The sequence below is a fragment of the Syngnathus leptorhynchus genome, chromosome 2, assembly GCF_054491065.1.
Source record: "Syngnathus leptorhynchus isolate UIUO chromosome 2, UIUO_Slep, whole genome shotgun sequence".
NCBI lineage: Eukaryota > Metazoa > Chordata > Actinopteri > Syngnathiformes > Syngnathidae > Syngnathus > Syngnathus leptorhynchus.
This window is the reverse complement of record NC_141196.1, coordinates 19,706,146-19,727,525: the sequence shown is the minus strand read 5'-3', so window position 1 is coordinate 19,727,525 and position 21,380 is coordinate 19,706,146. Positions and strand designations below refer to the sequence as shown.

The 21,380-nt window shown below is 42.0% G+C and overlaps 1 protein-coding gene across 2 annotated transcripts in view; it reads left to right on the top strand.

Moving 5' to 3' along the window:
* gpc3 (glypican 3) overlaps nucleotides 1-21,380 on the top strand; it is an 87,453-nt gene that overhangs the window by 52,158 nt on the left and 13,915 nt on the right. Inside the window, exons 6-7 of one of the 2 annotated variants that reach the window (XM_085904562.1) lie at nucleotides 1,604-1,709; nucleotides 17,112-17,298. In XM_085904562.1, the coding sequence (XP_085760688.1) occupies nucleotides 1,604-1,709; nucleotides 17,112-17,298 (293 nt within the window). Of the gene's footprint in view, nucleotides 1-1,603; nucleotides 1,710-2,266; nucleotides 2,748-17,111; nucleotides 17,299-21,380 lie in introns of those variants that run through there. The other variant, XM_085904553.1, reaches the window with a different exon arrangement.

Here is a 21,380-nt window from a genome sequence, read left to right as displayed (position 1 = left end):
AGCGTGAACCTACAGATAGCTTAGCTCCTGTCCATCAGTCTTCTAATCTTCCTCTCTCCTCAACCCGCACCTCCCCTGATCCTATGCTAAATGGATCCCACATCTCCTTTCATTATTAATGAGATAATTAGCAACGGAAAGGGTGGAGATCGTGCTTAATAGGAAGAATAAATAATTACGGAAAACGGCTTCTGAATTTAATGGAAAGTTGGAATTAGTCCAAAGGAAAAAAAAAATGATTAATGGAAATTGAAGGTGATGTGTGTGTGTGTGTGTGTGTGTGTGTGTGTGTGTGTGTGTGTGTGTGTGTGTGTGTGTGTGTGTGTGTGTGTGTGTGTGTGCGCGCGTGTGTGTGAGATAGAGGGAGATATGGGAACACAGTTACCTAACACTTTCCAGTCCATCTTCTATTAGTGATATGAGCAGATGTACTACCTCAAACCTTACCTTTCGTCAAGGTAAGGGTTAGTTTACACTAATAATGATGTGAGAACATTGAAATGTTACTAAAATTACAGTTAGCAGAGATTTCATGATGGCAACAATTTGACGTCAGAGCTAATTATTTTCACACAAAGCCTTAATTGGTCCACATTTCCTCCTATCTTTGTCATCAGTGGCCCAATAATCAAATATTTCTGTACAGGAGACTACAGAGGACTCCTCCCCCTTTAATTATCTGAAATAATGTTATTGTGTAACTGACCTACAAACGCAGGTGAATGCCACTCGGTTCATGTTAAATTGTAGATTTACATGACCTCTGCCCCCTATTTAAAACAAAAGAGAGAATCTGCCGTTTACATAATTTCCACAAGGTGGCAGTAAAGTCCTAGTTTTTGTAATTGAGAGAACCATAACGTGTTTTTTTTCTCTACTGTAGTTTTAATAAATGCTATTGTTATTGAGGTTTTAGCTTTTTCTTCTTTATCATAGAAGATTCAGTGTAGCCACTCGACAGGTGACTTCTACAAAAGTCCCTGGGGCCTCTGCGCTGAAAACATTGAATAACCACTGATCTCATTTTCATGACTTGAAACTAAACTTCAAGCTGTTTCGATGGATTTGATATTATTTTACTGATGGCATGCAGCACACTGGACCAATGCTTTGCACGTCTTTCTCACAGTTCTGAGGATTGGGGGTTTAAATCTCTACTCTGGCGTTCCTGTGTAGCAGTTGCATGTTCGCCCTTCTCCGCCTTTTCTACAAGTAGTCCGACTTAGAGAAACATGCGTGTTAGATTTATTGCAAACTCTAAATTCCCCAATGTGGTGAATGGGAAGAGTTGTTTGTCTACCCCTTAGTTCCAGCGCAACTCTATAATGAGGACAAACACTATAGAAAATGGATCTTGGAAAATGGAGAGTCTGCTTGGTAAGATTACATAAAGAACAGTTTGACCGTAAATGCCTCTTTTTGGAAAACACCTCTCAATACAAGTAAGTTTGTAGTCCGCAAAGAGCAAGTCATCAAAAGTAAACAAAATCAGACTGAGTTGTCTTATTACATTTTCTACACTCTTGAAGCCCCTTCCCGTGATGTCAGTGCCGTGTGCCAATTATTTCAAAATGAGCTCCATAATGCATTGCTGTCCTGTCAGGTTTTCGGGGCCCAGCCTGAAGCGGTCGGGTTCTGAATCCCGGAGCAACAAGCCCCTCGAGCCTGTCATCAGTCAGATGATAGACAAACTCAAGCACATCAACCAGGTGAGTGCTATGATTTTTTTTTAATGTAATACGGGAATTTGGTAATGTGTGTACACATACCTGTGAGCCAATGTCAACACGGCTGTGTTGCGGGGGTCATCCGAGACAAGTGAACATTTGTTGATTGTATAAGTGTTAGTCGCAAGAACTCGCGAAACCATTTGTGTCTCACATGCGACTCACATCGTGCGGCCAGTGTAGGACACTCGCGGGGCGATGAAGAAGAATGTTTTGACGTTTAAAAATTATTTGCACTGTAAGCCCCAGCTGATTTCAGGGTTGGAGACCTATTTTTCATACTGTCATCGCCGTGGAAACCAACTTTTGGAGTGTGGCTGGTAGGACCCAGAAATGCTTGCACCAAGGCTCAAAGTTAGCAGGCAGATGGATCTTGCAGAGGCTGTGGCTAAATTTCCTGCTTCCTGGTGGTAGAACTTATAGCTGTCAACATGTTGAATCACCAAAGCACCCCAAACGCAGACACATTTGCCTAAAGTGTGTGCGTGTGTGTGTGTGTGTGTGTGTGTGTGTGTGTGTGTGTGGCGGGGGGGCTGCAGAGAGTCTGCGAACGCTTCAGGCCTGTCTTGGTGGATTACAATGCATCTCTCGGCTTTAAACAACCTGAAAAATCCAAAGAGCAGCTGCCGAACCTCTCAGCTCCTCTGACAAGCCGTATGCTCAAGAAGAAATACAAAGGCTTGTGGTTTCCGACTGTAATTTTCTTTTTCGGCATTACCTCATGCTTAGTCTTGCTGGAAAGTCAGGCTTTTAATGTCATGCTTGGAAGTTTGTTCACTCCCTTTCTGTCATTTCTCTCCATTCGTAACTCTGTTAGGGCAATTGGAGTTTTGTTTTGTAAACAGAAGGCTTATTTTTGCCCATCAATGTGGAATTATTTTCTCACTGCTGCCGCCTTTTGTGCAGACAGTGTAGATTTGATTCCTGGCCACTGGCCAGAGCCCTAATAGCAGCCACTGCTCGTCCCAAAATCAGATTAAAAAAAAAAAAAAAAACTGGTGGGCTGCGTCAGGAAGGGCTTGCTGTGCAAAAACTTTACCAAATATATCTGCAAGTGAATTGTAGTGACAACTTTTGATGGTACAAGTCAAAAGTCAAAACATGAACATGATGTTGTCCTTTTCATCAACATCACACGCTCACTGTCCATTTAATTAGGTACACCAATTATGAAACAATATGCTTATTATTGTATAAATGATACTTGCAGTGCAGTGTACAATTTGTGCGTGTGTGAGTCTGCTTTAGTTCTGTAAATAAAACTTGATATTTTTGTCCACCTTGATCGCTCCTATCTGCTTCTCGTACTCTTCTTGAGTTTAAAATCCGGGAAGAACATCTGATAAAAAAAAAAACTAATTGCAGATTTTATGGGCTGCCAAAACATTCACGACCAAGCTGTCAAGACAAATATTCACGTCGCAAATGATCACTATTCTGCGGTACACAAAAATGACAGGAACGCTCTGTAAAGTACAGTAATGCAATCCAATTTGATAATTTGGTGAGAATGAGGGAATATTATCATGTCTAAATGAAATGTTTTTTTTAAGCACAGCCTTTCAGTCTAGCTCGGTTACATAATATGCAACGTGTCTCACTTTTCACCCACTTTTTTTACAACCCTGTTAAAATCAGCCAGCTATGAGGGGGTTGTTCTGTCTCGTGTTCATGAACCACTGCCGTCCGTGCCCCACTCGACCATGACAAAGCCATCTCCCAACAAATGTGAGACACTGCACGGATCGGATTCCCAAATTTCTCCTAAAATAAATTGCAGCGGTTTATTTTTCAACTTCTCTGCGGTTGGAGTTTTTAACTTTGCCCAAGCGTGCAGGTGCTTCTCAGTTCATGTCATCGTCACTGAAGCTTGGTTCACACGGCTGGATAATCGGCCCAAATTTAGCCCCGAATCTCCCCTCCTGACAATCGTAGGTTGGCCCCGATTCTAGTACCTTATCGGATAATCTTGCCGTGCGTGGTGTGACAGTGACTTGCAGCCCAAAAACAAATTGACGAGGTGGTGCGGAAAACAATTGTGGGGAATCCAAACTCAAAATAATCATGGTGCAACAGAATGTTCATGCTTGCGCTGTCTCCACTCATTTGACCAAATGCTTTTTATCATTATTATTTCATAAATTCTGTTATTTTACCAAGCAAAGTGCTCGGAGTCGCTGTGTTGTAAACATCCTCTGGAGAAAGTGGCCTTGTTCACTTAAAAGCACTTTTACAAGGTCTCCGCCTCAGCGCCACTTGGCTTTGGGGCTCATGCAAATGGATTAACTTACGCGTCCGATAGGAGAAGAAGAAGAAAGCTGCAACTCACACATAAAGACTTTCATCTGCTCCTGTTTTTGCAACGTGCCAACAACCCAAATAGCATGTTTAAATGTCCCTGGACGTGGACCAGAGGCGTGCCATGTTGATTCCATATGGCACTACATCAATCTCAGGTTGTGTGCTTTACATTCAAAGCACGGCTCACAAATATTTGTCTTGTGCTTTTCTAATTGAATTGGCGTAAACAAGAAAGTCAATAATTTGCCGTTTTGACGCCGCATTCCAAATAAATCGGTCCATCAGAGGTGTCACCATTTGGTCTGCACCAGAGAGTGTTTACACAGCAGTTAGTGCTTGCCAAATAAAGACAATTAGAAGCCCGCTGACATCAATGACAATGACGATTGCTTTTTACACAAAGGTGAGTGGACAGTGAGTCTCAGGTGTCAAACTTAAATCTGTTTTTACATCTGGTGGTGTTTCTTCCTTATGACTTTGATATACCTCGAATGCCAAATTGGAAGCCTTAAAGTTCCCCCCATGGCAATTAATGATGACAATTACATTACAATGGCAAAATGATGACAATTATTCTAAATGAAAAGTTACACCTTTATGTGTGTGGACTGACGGATTGACTACAAGAGACTGGGCAAGATTTGCATTTTACTTTTACTCTGCAATCTGATTTGTTGACATCTCAGGGGTTAACAGCAATGTGATGTTCAACAACAACTTTTAATACTTTATGATCAACTTGACAACATGAAATGATTGCTTATAAAGAAACAACAGATAATTGTACATAATCATTTGACATTATTTGAAACTTGTTGAAAGAAATGAGAAAGTGCTTTTTTTAGTGTGCACAAGTGATGAAGATTGAACAAGTCGTTTTGAAAAATTCAGTTTTGATCCGACAAATGCACCAAAGCAATTGAGAAAAAAGAATTAGATTTTTTTTTTTTTTTTTTTTTTTTACAAATGACATTTAAAATTAAGCCCAACTGTACTAAATTAATTGACTAGGATGAAAAATGTACTGTAGTTTCAGTTTGTTTGTTTTTTGTTTTTTTTTAAAAGGATTTTTGTTTCTATTTTATTTTGTTCACAAAAATACCTTTTCACTTTTTGTTTTAGTTTAACTCAAAACCCTTGCAACATACCATCTGCTCACCTCGGATCTATTTCTGGCCTACCTGGTGAGTCATATTTCCAAACCACTTCTGGTCGCTCAGCTAAAAATGACTAAAATACACACAGCTAAAAATGAGAAAAATAAACACACATTGTAAAGTTAGCTTTCTTTGTTGCTATGCCTTTGTCCGGGCCATTGCAGTATTATGCTCCAAAGACTACATTTTGCTGCTTTCTTGCTGCTCTGAAATTAAATTCGGCCGACCGCTACATGTCGAGACGTAAATAATCTTATTCTCTTCCATTGTTGTTTGTTAACGTCTTATTCCAACTGACACATTGAAAGTGCTGTGGTTTTCACGGTCTTCTATTTTGAAGCGGGAAAACTAACTGTCTATCCCAAGCTGAACTGAGCCAAGCAATACTGTACAGTGGAAAGCAACCAAATTATTTTAGATGACAACACTGTTTAAACAATCCAATCTCTTGCAAAAAAAATAAGGCCGTGGCTGGTGATGTGAAACCAGTAGTTAATAATCACTTTGTCTAATTTCTCTGGATGGACTGTATGTGTTCAGACTTGAGATGTGCTGTTTCCAAAACCTCCAATAACCCTTTTTAATCACATCTTCAATTGTCAGGCTACACTGGGAATGTCCGATTTTTTTTTTTCTTCTTCTTCTCTGCTCCAAGTGCACGATGACGGAAACCGTGAGAAATGCAAGTATGCAGCGGAAATGTGTCGTTTCTCAAATTGTCAGCATTGATCTGAATATCACAAAGGCTATCTGGTTGGGGAACCCAAAGGAAAACAAAAGAAATCCAAATATATCTTTTCTCACGCTTAACACTACTAATCACGGCTAAGCCGCATCCAAGGTTAACGCTAAATGGATTGAGAGAAATTTGCTTTCGTCTTCTGTTTTAACTTCACAAATTGTTGAAGCAACACAAGACTGAGGAGTCGTGGCACATTTTTGTTACTGTGTGAGGTGCCGTCTGTGCAGTTTGGAGTATGTCAAAGCTGACGTAGTCAAGTGTACGTCAAGGCAACGCATCTCCTCCGCTGCCACCATACTGATGTGTCTGTTGTGAAAAGTGGCCCGGACAGCTCTCGTGTAGTGACGAAAGCCTTCAGAGCATATTATTTTGATGATGTCTTCTTGTTCTTCAAGGATGAGCTTTTTTTTTTTTTTTTTTTTGCTCCACATCTGTTGAACTTCCCAGAGTATCGAGTTTCTGCTCCCAACAACTAATCTCACAGGAGATGGTTGAGCTACTGGCAAAATAGAGCAATTATGTGATTGGTCTTTGATTACAGAGCGTTTCCCACTCATTTGTTGGATGAATTTGCAATTTAGAGGGTCAGACCTCTTGGGACTTCTTCTGACAAACTCAACTTGGCAATGTGATGCTCTTTAGAGAGCTACATTAGCAACACAATGGATATGAATGACGTCTTTGTAAGGATGCTATTTTGGCAACATTCAATTAATTCATGGCAATGGCTTTCTCATTAGCAGATTAACTCATCTTTGAATTCTGCCTTAAGTGTTTTACAAGTTGGAGCGTTCTTTATCTCTACTGGCTCTTTGGCCCTCTTTCCAACACTCCAGCTGTGCTGACTTGTGTGTGACAGACTCCAGTTCTGTCGCGCCTCCCTCCCTTCCTTCCCACCTCGTCCTTCCCTCTAAAGCCCAAGATCCCCTCCTCTCTTTCCAGCTTCCCAGGCTAATTGAAGCCAGAACCTGGGAAAATCCAGCAGGTAGAACTGGAATCCAGGGTGGAAAATAAACCAGATCCCGAGTGCCAAAAATTCCATCACACAGTCTCACTTCCTCAGAGGCACCAGAGCCTGGACGGCCAGTATGTGCGTGACACATTATGCAAACTCGTATGGAATACACACACACACACACACACACACACACACACACACACACACACACACACACACACACACACACACACACACACACACACTGAACATGTACATGTACTGTGTACTTTTTTTTTTTAAAACACGCGTGCTCATATAATTATAACCAATACTTTTCACATATGCCTGTGACATAAAACCAGATGGTTTGAGCATAACGCCATAAATTATGTGACATACACATTCCACATGCATAATTGCAGCCGATTCTTAAGAGTGCGAGCATTCGTTAACTTTCTCTTATCAAGTGTTCTTGCAATCAGACTAATAGACACCGAGGGTGTCAGACAGAGCCTGCTGTTTTGTAAACGTACACTTGCTCACATAGCCATTATGCTCCCTCAAGTCAAAGATTTCTGTTTGATGTTATTTACCAAGCGTTATTCAACAAACCCCCTCGAGGCCTTCGTCCTCTTGCCCTCCTAGGTTTTATGTGGCTTGAAGTACCTTTGCTCTTGAAGCAGCGGAGGCTTGTTATTCTAGATTTGTGAGCGGGCGATAAGCCATGAGGGTTTTTTAAATGAAGTGTGACACCTGGTGTAAACCTCTGAGGAGCTGGGGGACATTTATGCAGGCAAAGTCGTCAAAGCGCCACACGCGTGTTATCCTTTCAGGTGGCTTCGGGCTTCATGCTAGCTTTGAGATTGGAGGTGTTGTGTGAAGTTCTGGTTCTTTAACTTGAGGAATCTAACAAGCAGATAACCCTGCCCACTGCCCCCCCAGACGTCCACATAGTCCCAAAGCAGCCCTCTCCCCTGCTGGCTGGGAGGTCAGACAGAGCATGTGAGGGCCCTTTTCCTCCCAATTAGTCTGCCTGCTAATGAGGCCCAAGCATCCCTTCTGCCACTGCCGCCCATTTCTCCTCAGACTTCCATACTTCCACCCCCATGCCTGCCCCCCCCCCCCCCCCCCCCCCCCACTTCAAGCCTTTTGGCTCAAGTCAGGGTCACCTCTCACCTACACCACGGCCACCCCATTGCACATTGTGTCATTATGACATGGCAGGGTTATTTTTCTAAAGTCTTGCCTTCACTAAAAATAAATTAGAATTTGGACCAACTTTTACAAAAATATATATATTCTCGTCTTTACAACTAATTTGATCCTTTTCGCTCCGATTATGATTTTAGTTGATCCAATTGAAAGTATTAGTTTGCCTTACTCAAACAGTTACAATGACACAAAGTAATTTATTATAAAAAACAGACTACATTGACTAATAATTCTTCTGTTTTCTCCATTCAAATTGCCTTTCTTCCTTTTGCTTCCGTAGATCTTGTTCCTTTTGCTTTCCTATTTCTTTACTGTCTTGCTTCCGGTGTGGCGGTCATGCTCAGTCATCGTGTTGTCCTCGTTTCTGCTTTGTATCATTTGTCTTGATTTAGCTAAGAATGGACGTAAGAAAAACACATTAGCCACTTAAAAACCAAGACATCTCGACTTTATACCTTCACTAAGTTATCTCGAGCAATTGACGTCAACATGGTGTGACATCACATGGTCGGTCATACATGTGACTTGAAAACCTCTGGTTTGAAGTGAAACTGTTGCTTTTGATTCAGTTTGAGGGATTGAAGCTTGCTATCATTCAAAATTGGAAGACACAATTTCATTCAACTCAGCTAAAAATGCACTTGAATGTCAGTTGTTTCACTTTGTGGCACAAGGTTATTGTGCAGTGTTTTTTACTTTTGTTTATCTTGGTACATTATTACTGTGTTTCTTCCTTTCTTGTGTTTTTGCCAAGAGGCATATGAAGATATGAACAGCTGAGTTCTTCGTGCTGAAGTTTCTGACATGCTGAGCTTGTTGTCACTGGGCGCAGTCACATGCTCCTGTGTAACAGGATCCCTTCCCCCGCAAAGAGGTCAGGGGTCACACTTCCTGTTTCCTGCCTGTGCTAGGTCATCAGAGGGTCTCCATGTGAGGGTCATAGACCTTCTCCGCCTTTTGTTTGGGGCAGGCACAGCAGAGAAGAGGCTCCTCTCTGGACCTGTCAGAGTGTTTGTACTCCCTTAACTTTTTTTCATTGCCCCTCAAGGTCCCTGGCTTTTCATCTCAGCACACCCCTTTTACCCCTCAGGTTGTGGCAGCTCTGCACGCTTGTCTGCCAGGGCTGGATTGGGACAATAAAATAAAATGACAAATAAAATGAAATATTGTTGTACTACTTAAACCATTCTTCATTTTATTTTAAATGCAATATGCTTGCAATTGCCAGTGTTATATAAAGAGAAGACCCTTTGCAATTTTGCAACAAACATAAATTTGATGTGGATCATTTGCTTTTGTGGGCCACATTAAAAGATGTGGCTGGCCACGTCTGGCCCCAGAGCCTTGGGTTTGAGACCTGTGCTCTAAATAGTGAGCCAGTTTCTAATGGGGAAAAAAGGGAGGGGGTTGAGGATAAAGACAGCTTTGACCGGTCCCATGAGGACTATTTCAAGTGTGTCTGCTGTTCACTTCAATTCCGTTTGGATTGTGTTTGTCCTTATACATGAAGCAATGGGCATAGGTATCAATCAATTCATTATTGAAGTAATCATTAAGAATTTGAAAAATAAAAACAAGGTGGTGCCTGCTATGAAACTACAGTAACATCCACCCGAAAATTATTCAAGAACAAATTTGGAATTGAAGCGATTTATTTGTTTATTTATTTATGTATTCATTTATTTATTCATTCATTCATTTATTTGCGAATATTTTAATGTCAGCTTTCTCCCACATTCCAAAAACATGCACATTGGGATGAGTGAAGGCTAAACTGCTCGTAGGTGTTAGAGCGAGCAATAATTTGTGCCCTGTTGTGGGCAACAAGTCCAAGATTTACCCTGCCCCTTCCTCTGCTGGGATAGGTTCCATCCTACCTGCGACCCTAAAAGTGCAATAGATTTATGGTCTTTTCACTCATCAATTCATTCATCACTCATTCAATGAAGTGCTTTCCTTCTTCTGCTGCTCAATAATCACCACAGGTATAGAAACATGAACTCATAGCCTTTGGAGAGATTGTTCATCATAAAAAAAAAATAATAATTATTGAACAATTAATAAATATAGTATCATAAAGTTTCTTGCTGGTCAAGGGCATTTAGGCCATGGCATTGTGGCCATGGTTTGCATCATGAAATTGTCAAAATTCAAATTGAGACTTTTGTCCTTTGAATTGAGCTTTTGGGAAACTTTTGGGAAACAAGCTAAAGACTTTTTTTGTGTACTGTTTTAATTCAATATACAGAGATTTTTTGGTAATGCTAATCTTTGTGGACATGGATTTTTTATTTTTTTTTTGGCACCCCAGACGTCAGTAAATTTGTTTTTAAAAATACCGTATTTTTGTCCATTCGAAATAGCTTTAGTCAAAGGCCCACCCTTATTACGCACTATCTCTGCTGGGAGTTCATATTATATTATTTCATCCAACTGAGAGTCTGTCGGCTAAGTGTGATCATGGGATTCTCGTGCCGTGACCATCTGCTGGAAATGGAGGGTTTCTTAGCAACACATGACTCTGGGAACCACCTTGACAACGTGCAAAGAAAACGAGTAGAAGACAAAAAGAGATTGTCCGAGGAGAGTAATCTGATTTTGCATCCAGCTGCTTGGACTCCTGTCCTAAGTCTTTTCAAACTGTTCAACTTCATGCACACAATCAGTCACATTCACAGAAATGAGTCAAGATTATCATAGGGATTGCCTCTACTTCAGAATGGTTGAAATTTATTTTTTCACTAGCTATTCTAAAAACTTTTAATACAGGGCACTACATTCATATCTTAAACTGTCCTGAGTCTGACATTTTGCAAAAATGGCAGCGCAACAAATGATTTAATTTGATAGTCCTAAAATATGTAAACAGCTCAAGAGATTTTTTTTTCAAAGATAATTGAAACAAGAGACAAAGCGAGTGCCAGCAAAATATAAATTCTAGTTTTCATTCCAGCGAGGAATCTGGAAATGAAGTTGTGGGCTTAGTCACAAAGGTGGAGTGGGTCCACACCCAGTTTAACAGCCGCAGAGCTGCTTTTCTTTTCTATGTTTGTGTTACGACTGGAATTAACATCAGGAAATTAATCTTGTCTGCGTTAACTGTCTGAGGCAGAGCGACCGTTGCGTGACATACTGAGCTACGCTACAGGAGAACAGGAGTTGGGTGGGGGCACGTTGCATTGTGGGCCTGTCAGAGAAAAGAATGCAAGAGAGAGAGAGAGAGAGAGAGACAGAAAGAGACAGAGAGAGTACATGTTTGTTCCCTCTATATATTTGAGTTTCTGAGGAATATAGATGAATAATGAGCTGAGAGCTGCAGGTGGGACGGCAACGCTATACACAGAGCTTTCCATGACTCAGAGGGTGGAAAGTTCCTGCTGTCATACTTTATGTAGACTGTCTGCCTGCGCGGCTTTGGCTTTAAGGCATAGAAAATCAATGTTCTTTATGACCTCCATCAACAGTATTGGGAGTAAACCTTTACAGTATTAACGCACAGTAACTTTTTTTTTTTCTTTTGCTCCAAGGCATCAGAAGACTTGACCTACATTTGCAATGTAAATTCTAAAAGCGGTACCTTACAATGTGTGAGAACCGACGTGTGAATTTTGCGGCAGTCGTTCGAATTTTGCTTTGATTTGGGAGCGCAAATTGGAAATATGAGCGCTGTATGATGATTTTATTTGAATATATTGTAGTAATTAGATAACTACTGTCACTGAATTACACTTTTGTTGTGCTGATGGTTACTATAATTGCCACATGATGGTAAGGTGAAAGGTGAAATATCTCCTGACTGAAAGTACCAAAATGTACAGCAGACCACTGCTATTTCAGTTTTCAAGTCGCTCATTTATACTGTCTATCAATGTGTTGAATATGATTATCAGTTTTAGATGCCACAGACTACCTTGAAAAAAGTGTTTTATAATCATCTGCATTTGCGTTTACTCAAGCAGGCTGTGACTTGGGTTTGTAATTGAGTGTAATTTTCCTGCTTGTCCGACTGTACTGCATGGTCTGCTTTTTAGCGACTGTTGATGCATTAAAATAGAAATCCTTGAGTGTAGCAGAAATGTTTAGTATGTAATGTTTATCACAGCAGGAGTAGTGGTTAACAGCACGCCTGATTCACATCTCTGAGGTTTGGGGTTATTTTAATACTTGATGACACTTGATGATACAAGCTGATAGTCACAACAAAGTGACTGGAGAGAAAAAACAACTAATGATTGTTTTTAATGTAAAACCGTGTCAGTTCAAAAGTATTCTCTTTGAATTGTTTTAATTGTTGGTATTGGTTTTGGCATTGTTGTTTTGTTAAAGGCTTTTGTTAAACTCAAATGTTGTAGTTTTGCATTCTGCAGTTGTTTTGATTTAAAGTATTGCAAAGTATTTGGGAGAGGTGACTGCATTTTCTCTTTTAGCGATGCTTTAACTGTTTTTGTTTTTTTGCTTTTTTTTTTTTTTAACTGTGTTGTCAGAGACAGATAAGACCAAGCCAATGCTGCGTTTTGACATATTGTTGCACTGATGTAATGTGGTAGTGTGGTTTTAATTTCATATTTCACTCTTCCTCTTGGTGGAGTTGACAGCTTGCTATGAAACTGTCTGCACATTTATTTATTGCAGTTTATGGAGGAATGGTTAACACTTAGTACTTTGCTTCTCTGTGACTGTCTGTCTTGTACGATTAAACTAGTCAGTAAAGTGATCAGGAAAAGCAAAATACACTATCCCCTGATGGTCATGATGACATCACAAGTGCACTGCCAAATGATCTATAGCTTTGCTTTTTTAGTGTTGTGGATAAATGGTGAACTTTTGCTCTCACTGTTTAGCTAAGCTGAGGGGTCTTTACTCATTGAGTTGTACAGGTATACCTCATGAAACTTCGAATCAGTCAGTGTAACGATGGCAGCTTGAATGTTTATGCGCAGAGGTGTGTGTGTGCTGGCAGGTGGTAAGTTACACATGGCTGTGTTTGCACAAACTCCACACTCCACACAGGCCCACAGTTATTTTTTGTTTCGCCGTTTTTCCATGTTATTTTTCAAAAATACCTTGAACCATTTCGTCATCGCGGTACTTTTCGGGTGTTGGTTTGTCTTGGATGTTCACAACAAAACGATCAGTCCCAAAAATCTTTATTTTGATTTGGTGGGCGTAAAGCACAATACTTTTGAATGGTCCTTAATGTGCCACTACCATGTCAAGAGACAACCTTGTACTAACTACACCTATATTTATTTACTATTAGGGCCACACACCAGAAAAAGTTAGCTTAGTAATTAAGATTCATGTCTCAAGTAAAACAATATATTCTGATGTTATTTTCAAAAGTACGACGTTTTTCACAATGCTCATTTCAACAACATTTCCACAGTTTTTCAACATTGTAAGCCCTCTATTATGGAAACGCTCCAAATGATAAGGTGAAACCAAGATTAGCGGAAATAGATATGCATGGAAATCAGTAGTCTCTTGGGGAACTCCCCAAATTGTGCAGATTAGATTTGTGGACAAGATGTGTTGACGCATTGCTTGAAACTTTGTGAGCAGCAGATTCCGTCTGGGCCTAGTCACAAACGTCTTGTCCAGACTTGTCCTCTGCATTGAGAAGAGCATAACGCAGGACTTGACAAGGAGACCCTTTTTCCTAACATGTTCTGTCTTCATTACTCAACTGCTGTCTGTCACTTGCAACAGTGCTCGTTCGCTCTATGTAGACACACGCAAGATGATACACGTTTCTGTTCCGTATTTGTCCTTCCTATTTTTCACGCATCATTACGAATGACAGAACTCGACCAGTAAGAGCAGGTTTATTTGTATCAGCGCAGGTTCCCGTTGCTTGGTTGCAGCTGTTGTGTCCAGCACTGACCCTGTGTGGAGTTCATGTCTTGTGTGGGAGGCTGTGACGACCTTGTGGTTTCTGTGTTGCTGTTTGAGCTGGCCTGCATTAAGCACAATTCCTCACAACTGTGTGTGCTGCTGCTGTAAAGTGAGCATTTCCTTGGTGGGATTTGTGCTGGTGGTGGTGGTGGGGGGGAACCCACAATCATTTGGAGGCTCATAGCTGTGTTAAATTCATGCTGCCAGCCCTTAGTGCAAACCATTCAAGGCTTAATGGAAAGCATACTGAGCACTTTGCAAAAATCTCTCTTTTATCTGTCCCTATGCTCATTTTTGCTTTGGGGGTTTTGTCTTATTTCATTCCACAATACTCCCTGGTGCCTGGTGAAGCAACTTGAGGTTTCTCCATTTTGTGGTGACTGAATGCTCTGTTCAGATTACGGTTCAAGCCATGCCAAAAGAGCCGCGTCACTTGTGACACAAGCATAAAATCCAGGCCTCCCTCCAAGAAACCGATGGGGAGAAGCCACCGCGCCCTGCCACTGAGGCCCACCTCTTTGTGGAAAAGGGCACCGACGCAAGGCTACTGCTTGCTTCGACCACTGCTATAATTATGCTGCCCACTTCTTTTTATAATTCCCCAAAAAACATCTCAATCCTCAGCCTCTGTGCCTCTACTGGTATTTATACCTGGCCTGATAATGACCTTGCTCTCCTTGTGTAGGACCAAAACTAGACTTCAATCAAGCAATCAATCAAGCAATCAACCAATTTATCATTTCTGTCATGATCCGTATTTTTGTTGATTTGGTTTTCATTGATGATTGATGTAATCCGTCTCGTAAATTTTTTCTTTCTTGCGTATTCTGTTTTCGTCTTGTTCGGTTCCCAGTTGTAGGTTCACAGATAATGTATCTTTTTGATTCCATGCACCTTGTTTGACTTTTTGTTCTTTTCAGAGTAGTTTTGAGACTCCTGCGCCATAGTCATGTCGCCTTGCTTTCCTGCACTTGGGTCCTCAACCATGCAAAATGATGACAATTTTTACATTTTCAATCAACCATTCTTCTTTCACCACGATAATATTCCGTTTTGATTGACACTATCAGAGAATGTTTCTCGTGCACTGGTGGAGTGAGGATTTCTTTTACTGGGGGGCCCAAAGGATATCTGTTTTTTTTTTGCAAACACCCAAAAATGCTGCTAAATTGTTTTATGTGTTTCTTGGGAGGAGACAATCTAATATAATCCACCCAAAAGACAATTATTTGGCCTGGCACCTAGGGCTGCAAGTATATTTCATGAGGGGGTGCTCCCTGTGGCCCCCCTCTAGCTCCGCCAATGGTCATGTGGAAAAAAAACTTGACGTGTCTACTCAGTGAGTATATTGTCAAATAGCAGTTGAATATTTTTGTTTTTTTAAATGCTCCACCTCCCACCTAACTTGCCGTGAACCATTTTGTCATCACGCTACTTTGTAAGTGTTTGTTTGCCTTAGCTGGCCTACAAGTCACCTTCAGAAGTCCAAACGGGTTGCCCTGAGAAGGAATTTCTGCGAGTCAGTAAATCTATCCAAGACTCCGGCCAAAGTGTTCTCTCTTAAAGAAGAAGTTCTCTCAGTACATTTAACTACCACTCATCATTAAGGGTATTTGTTCTCCTGTGACACCTCTTGTCTCACCTATGTATCATCCATTCTCCCCCTGGAAGGGTGTTTGTCAATCCTAATATGTATGTGAATAGCCTTTTAGAAATGTTTTCTCTTCTATACTGTTTGGAAAAAAATTGGAAATTTGTTTAGGCATGCATAGTAGATTATTGGGCTCTGTTCGAATTGTAGAATTTATGCCAAGTCATTTATGTCATTTTGTGATTAGTTTTATACTTCAGCTGTCTCTCTTTGTCTTGCTTGAACACGCACACAAAACACTGTTCAATCACAGCTGACTGGAGACACAGCACATATGAACCCAATTTTCTCTCAGAGAAAGCCTAAAGAACAAAAAAACAACAACAACACAACCTGAATGCTGACATATGCAGATAGGAAGGAACACAATAAAAAGCATACAAGGAGGCGCAGCGGTGAGATGAAAAGAGGACTCGCAAAGCAGGCAGTTGGAATTTAGCACATCTGTTAGCTTGGCAGGGCTCTCAATCATGTGTAATGTTTAGGAGGCTGAAGGATGGTCAGAGAGTGACAGGCGAGGTCGTCTCTGCGCTCACTCGCGTTTTTCACCAGTAGGTACAAGAATGAACTTTCACCCTTCATGCATCAGAATGTTTCCTCTTTCAAGTTGTAATGTTTCACGATTTTAATAACGGAATTACACACTGCAAAATATTTGTACAATTCTGCTTTTGTTTCTGAGATTGGATTACCATAGTGCTCAGTAAAACACTTCCGTTAAGAACTTCTGTATATTTCTTGGCAAGTATCAGAGTGAGGCTGCTTTTCAGCCAAGAGGCCAACTTGTGCTAAGAATCCGCTGTAACATATGAACAGATGTGACAAATTAATCGAGAGATCGTGGCCACAATTTATTTAACAAAAGAATACTGTTTATACAACACAAGTTAATTTTCCTTTACTCCCCATTTCTTACACGGTGTTCACAATATGCACTGGAATATTTATCCAACCATATTTTTATGGACCATGGCACAGTCATGCTGGTATAGAAAGGCACACGGTTCCCGCAAATGTCTTGTTGAATGAAAACTTGAGATTCGAGTAGTACGAAGAGGTCAGTTCAACTCTTGATTTGCCAATACTGTGTCCATCTTCCTTTCATCCATTTTCTATACTACTTGACCTCATTAGAGTCTCTGTTGAGCTGGAGCCTATCCCAATTGACTTTGGCCATGAATCATAGGACCTTTTTTTTTCTGTTGAGTAATTTCCATTTATCCCAAGTTGTTTGCCAGGATTAACAAAATCTGTGAGCTCCACTCTTTCATTTTGTAAAATAATCAATTATATGGAGCTGCTGTTTGCATGGAATTAGTATTATTTTGCTAAATGTCATTAAGTTAGAGTTTGTGTTGCGTTGGGTGATTCATATAATACAGAATACAATCATAGTGTTGCTCACTTCTTGAATGACCTTGATGCATTTGACTGTTTTGAATGTTAACGTACTGATAGGCTTGATCGCTTCCTGTTTCTTGCACAGCTGCTGCGGCATGTAACGGTATCTGAAAAGCGCTGGAGGGCTCGGACGCGCACAGGTGGCATTGACGGATGGAACGACGAAGGCGAAGAGGGATTTCAAAGCGGCGACTGTGATGATGAGGACGAATGCACCGGCGTGTCTGGCCTGGGACCACCGCCGCGACGCAAACGGTTACGCGTCTTTGCAGGTTAGATGCATGCATTCATTTATGACCCTTTTGTCCATTGTATGGTTCCTGCTCGACTTACCTTAGCTGTACAAAAGCAGGTAACATCAGGTACAATGAGGTACTGTTTCTACCTGGTCAGCCGGGTTTCAAGTATGCAGGGCTAATATCAGATTGAGGATGTAAATAACCTCTGGTTGCTCACTGGTCCAGGTGATTCTTCACCGCCATGTCATATGTCAAGGCATAAAACACCCCCAAAAAATAAATACACATGCTGTAGTTAATTATGGTTACAACGTTCGGCTTTCTTGTTGCCTGTAGTAGTACTAAATCCCCACCCAGTAGAAACCCATCACCAAGGAAACCTTCCTTCTCAGTGTTGTTGCGTGTTTGCATATGTTCTAATTCATTGTTTGCACAGTAGTCCTAAGTGCATCCAAACCGAGGCAATATGGAGGGACCCAACTATTAAATCACCCATGACGACTTATATCGCAATTAAAGAAAAATAATAAGAAAAGACGGATTAACAACCGTATTCTAGCAACCTGGCGTATCACTCAATAGCAAGTGGTGGGCGCAAAGAGTGGCCCAGTCAACGACTCAACGTCACATCTGTTACCAACATTGCACTGTGCAATAAAATAAACCAGGGGGATTGTTTTGGACAAATGTTCTTTAGCAAAGACTATACTGACCTGCAGACGGAGTACTCTGAGGCGCTGCTGTTGATCTCCAGGAACTTTAATCACGTGACTTTGGCCTTCACCCAGTATGTGGATTGTTACACCAGGGGAAATAAGCCTATTGACCTGCTGTATGTGAACGTTGAAGATACGTACAATACCACCCCTCTGCCACAACTTGGTTCTGCTTGGGCCGCTTTACAAGACAAAACTGACAGACTTACAAAGACCACTCGCCTGTTAAGGATGTGGTCGCCTGAGGCTGAGCAGGCTCTGAGGGATTGTTTTGGGACCACCGACCAGGATGTGTTGCTGGGGCCACGCATTGAGGATGTTGAGGAGGCAGTTGACCATACCACTGAGTACATTAAATTCTGCATCGGTGTTCTGGTTCTTGTAAGGACAGTGCACTGCTATGCCAACACCAATCCTTGGATTACGAATGGGATCAAGGGCCTCCTGAATCGCCAGAAGCGGGCCTTCAAAGATGATGATGAGCAGGAGCTCAAGCAAGTGCAGAGGGAGCTCAGGGTGCAGCTCAAGCAAGTGCAGAGGGAGCTCAGGGTGCAGCTCAAGGTGGCGAGATTACTTTATAGGAAGAAGCTTGAGCAGAAGCTGCAGCGGAACAGCATGAAGGAGGTGTGGGACTGGATGAGGTTGATCACCGGCTACAGCCCAAAGCAAGGTGTCACCGTTTGTGGCGGTGTGGAGAGGACTCACCAGTTGAATGACTTTTTTACCAGGTTTGACAACACCCGCTTGCTTGCGCCCTTGCTCCCACCTGCTCCCCGATCTGCCCATGCTCCATCACTCAGCTGCAGGCCGGTGGATGATACCCTACCACCCATGGTGACCACAGCTCAAGTGAATGGACAGCTGAGGAGACTCCGCCCCAGAAAGGCTGCGGGTCCAGACAAGATCTCTCCTCGTCTGCGCTCTGGAGCTGGGTGACCTATTATAGCGTATCTTTAACCCCAGTATGGAAAAATGGGTGGTGCCTCAGCTGTGGAAGACCTCGTGCATCGCCCCTGTCCCAAAGAAACCGCGACCTGTGGCGCTAAATGATTTCAGACCAGTCGTGCTGACTTCACACGTGATGAAGAATTTGGAGCAATTGCTGCTTCACCACCTCAGGCCTGCTCTCGACCATCTACAATTTGCGTATCAGGAGAAGGTGGGGTGGAGGAAGCTGTATCGCTCACTCTCTCACCTGGACAAGAGAAAAGGGGCTGTGAGGATTACTTTCCTGGATTTCTCCAGCCCCTTTAACACCTTTCAGCCTATGCTCCTGAGAGACAAAGTGTTGCTGATGGGCGTGAGCTCACACCTGAGGGAGTGGATCATGGACAACCTGACGGGAAGACCCCAGTACGTGCGCATGGGAGGCTGTAGGCCAGGCACGGTGAGGAGCAGCGTGGGCGGTTTGCAGGGAACGGTTCTCTCTCCCTTTCTTTTCACCCTGTACACCTCTGATTTCCAGTACAACTTTGAGTTCCGCCATGTGCAAAGGCTTTTGTGGACAACACTGCAATTGTTTGATGTATTAGAGTTGGACGAGAGAAGGCGTACAGGAGCCTGGTCTGGTGCTTTGCCAATTGGTGTGGTTCTGCAGTTCTGGTGGCAACTGAATTTCCCCCCAGGAATAAAGAAAGTATCTATCTATCTATCTATCCATCTGTCCATCCATCCATCTGTCCATCCATCCATCCATCCATCCATCCATCCATCCATCCATCCATCCATCCATCCATCCATCCATCCATCCATCCATCCATCCATCCATCCCAAAAAGAGGAACACCAGATACTTTACAGAAACTTTACAATATTGCTCCCTTTCTCCATCAATACCTTGAAGTGGGAGCTCCGGAGGTAGTTATTTGTTAACAAAACTCAAGCTATTTGCCGTAAGATTAGTAACCGCACCACAGGGTTCCCACTGCAGTGAGTCAAAGTGAGCACAGTCCAGAGATGTTTACATGACTACTGTACATCTTGACACCAACGTGACACTATGAGGTGGTAGACGTGAGACTTCCTCAGGTAGCCACCTCAACTCAACCTCTTGACCTCATTGCTGTCAGTTAAAATGGTCAGACAGGCTCCCCTTTGGCCAAACAAAGAACTACTGAGACTACAAACTGCTCGGAGAAAAGAAACTAAACAGAAAAAGAGGGAGAAAACTGCCGGGGAGCAGGAACAAGGGAGCTCGATAGGCCAACACAAAGCCGGTGCAGCTGAGCAAACAAGGCCAAGGGAGTAGTCCTCCTGTTTGGGATGTTGTGGCAGAGATTTGAGTTTTCTAGGCAGGGAGCGAAAGTAAGACGCAGAGGTTAACACAGGAATCCTGCAGGGCCATCACTTCCAGCGGACTTGACCGTGAGAGCCTCTTGCCCTCACTTCTGGACTTAACTGTCTCATTTTCATAGACATCAAACTGTCTCTTATCTCTTTACCAGCTGCAGAAGGTTGACACTGTGGGACATTAAAGCTCTATAAACAAAGTGCCAATTCAAATTAAATTCCCTTCCTTTGTCTTCCATCTAATTGGTAAATCAGCAGATAGGGTACATAATGATTATCGGAGTGAATTTGATTATCCCGTGATGTGTTATTTTCCAGGTCAGCCGGCTATCAACATTTTTATTGTTAAACCAATATGCAATATTTATGTGTGAGGACAACACCGACTGTGAATTGGAACGATAGCCAAATAAAGTCATCTGACGTTTGCGCTTTTGCCAAACCCAAGGAGAGACAACTGGTTGAGTCGAGACAAGAAGGGTTTGCAAACTGGACATAAGTTAACAGTTATTTTAGCTCCTTCTATTTCTATTACTACTGCTACTACTCTTTCTACTTTATATTTTCCGTGAGTCTTGATGCACTGTGGCACCATGCTGTCTCACAGGTCATTCTTAGTTCGACAACAGACATCTGTTTTAAAGGAGACTTGGGATTGTCGGTGGAAAAGTGGTTATGTGTGCAGTTTTTGTAACCTCAAGAATACCAGAGATAGATTTTAAACATTGTAACCAGATTTAGAATTGACTTTAATTTTGTGACTGTCCTCAGGCTGTTTAGACCCTTATACATGTAAGCCAGAAATGTTTGCAGACCTTGGAAAGTCGTTGCTCATTGGCAGACAAACAGATAGCTGCTGATAGCATGTAATGACCCAGCAACACATTGACCTTCCATGGCCTCTCACCCTGTTTTGGTCAAATACGAGACTGGGGGATTGGGGTTCAAAGGTCAACCTACAGAGCATAAGGTCTAATGGGCTGGGTGTCTGAGCTGTGGGGCTCCTATATGGATGAGACAGATCTGCTTTCACAAAGGCAGAGGTGCAATGACGATACAACACATACAGACAGACACGCAAACGGTAAGGTGACAGAAGCCATAACAATAA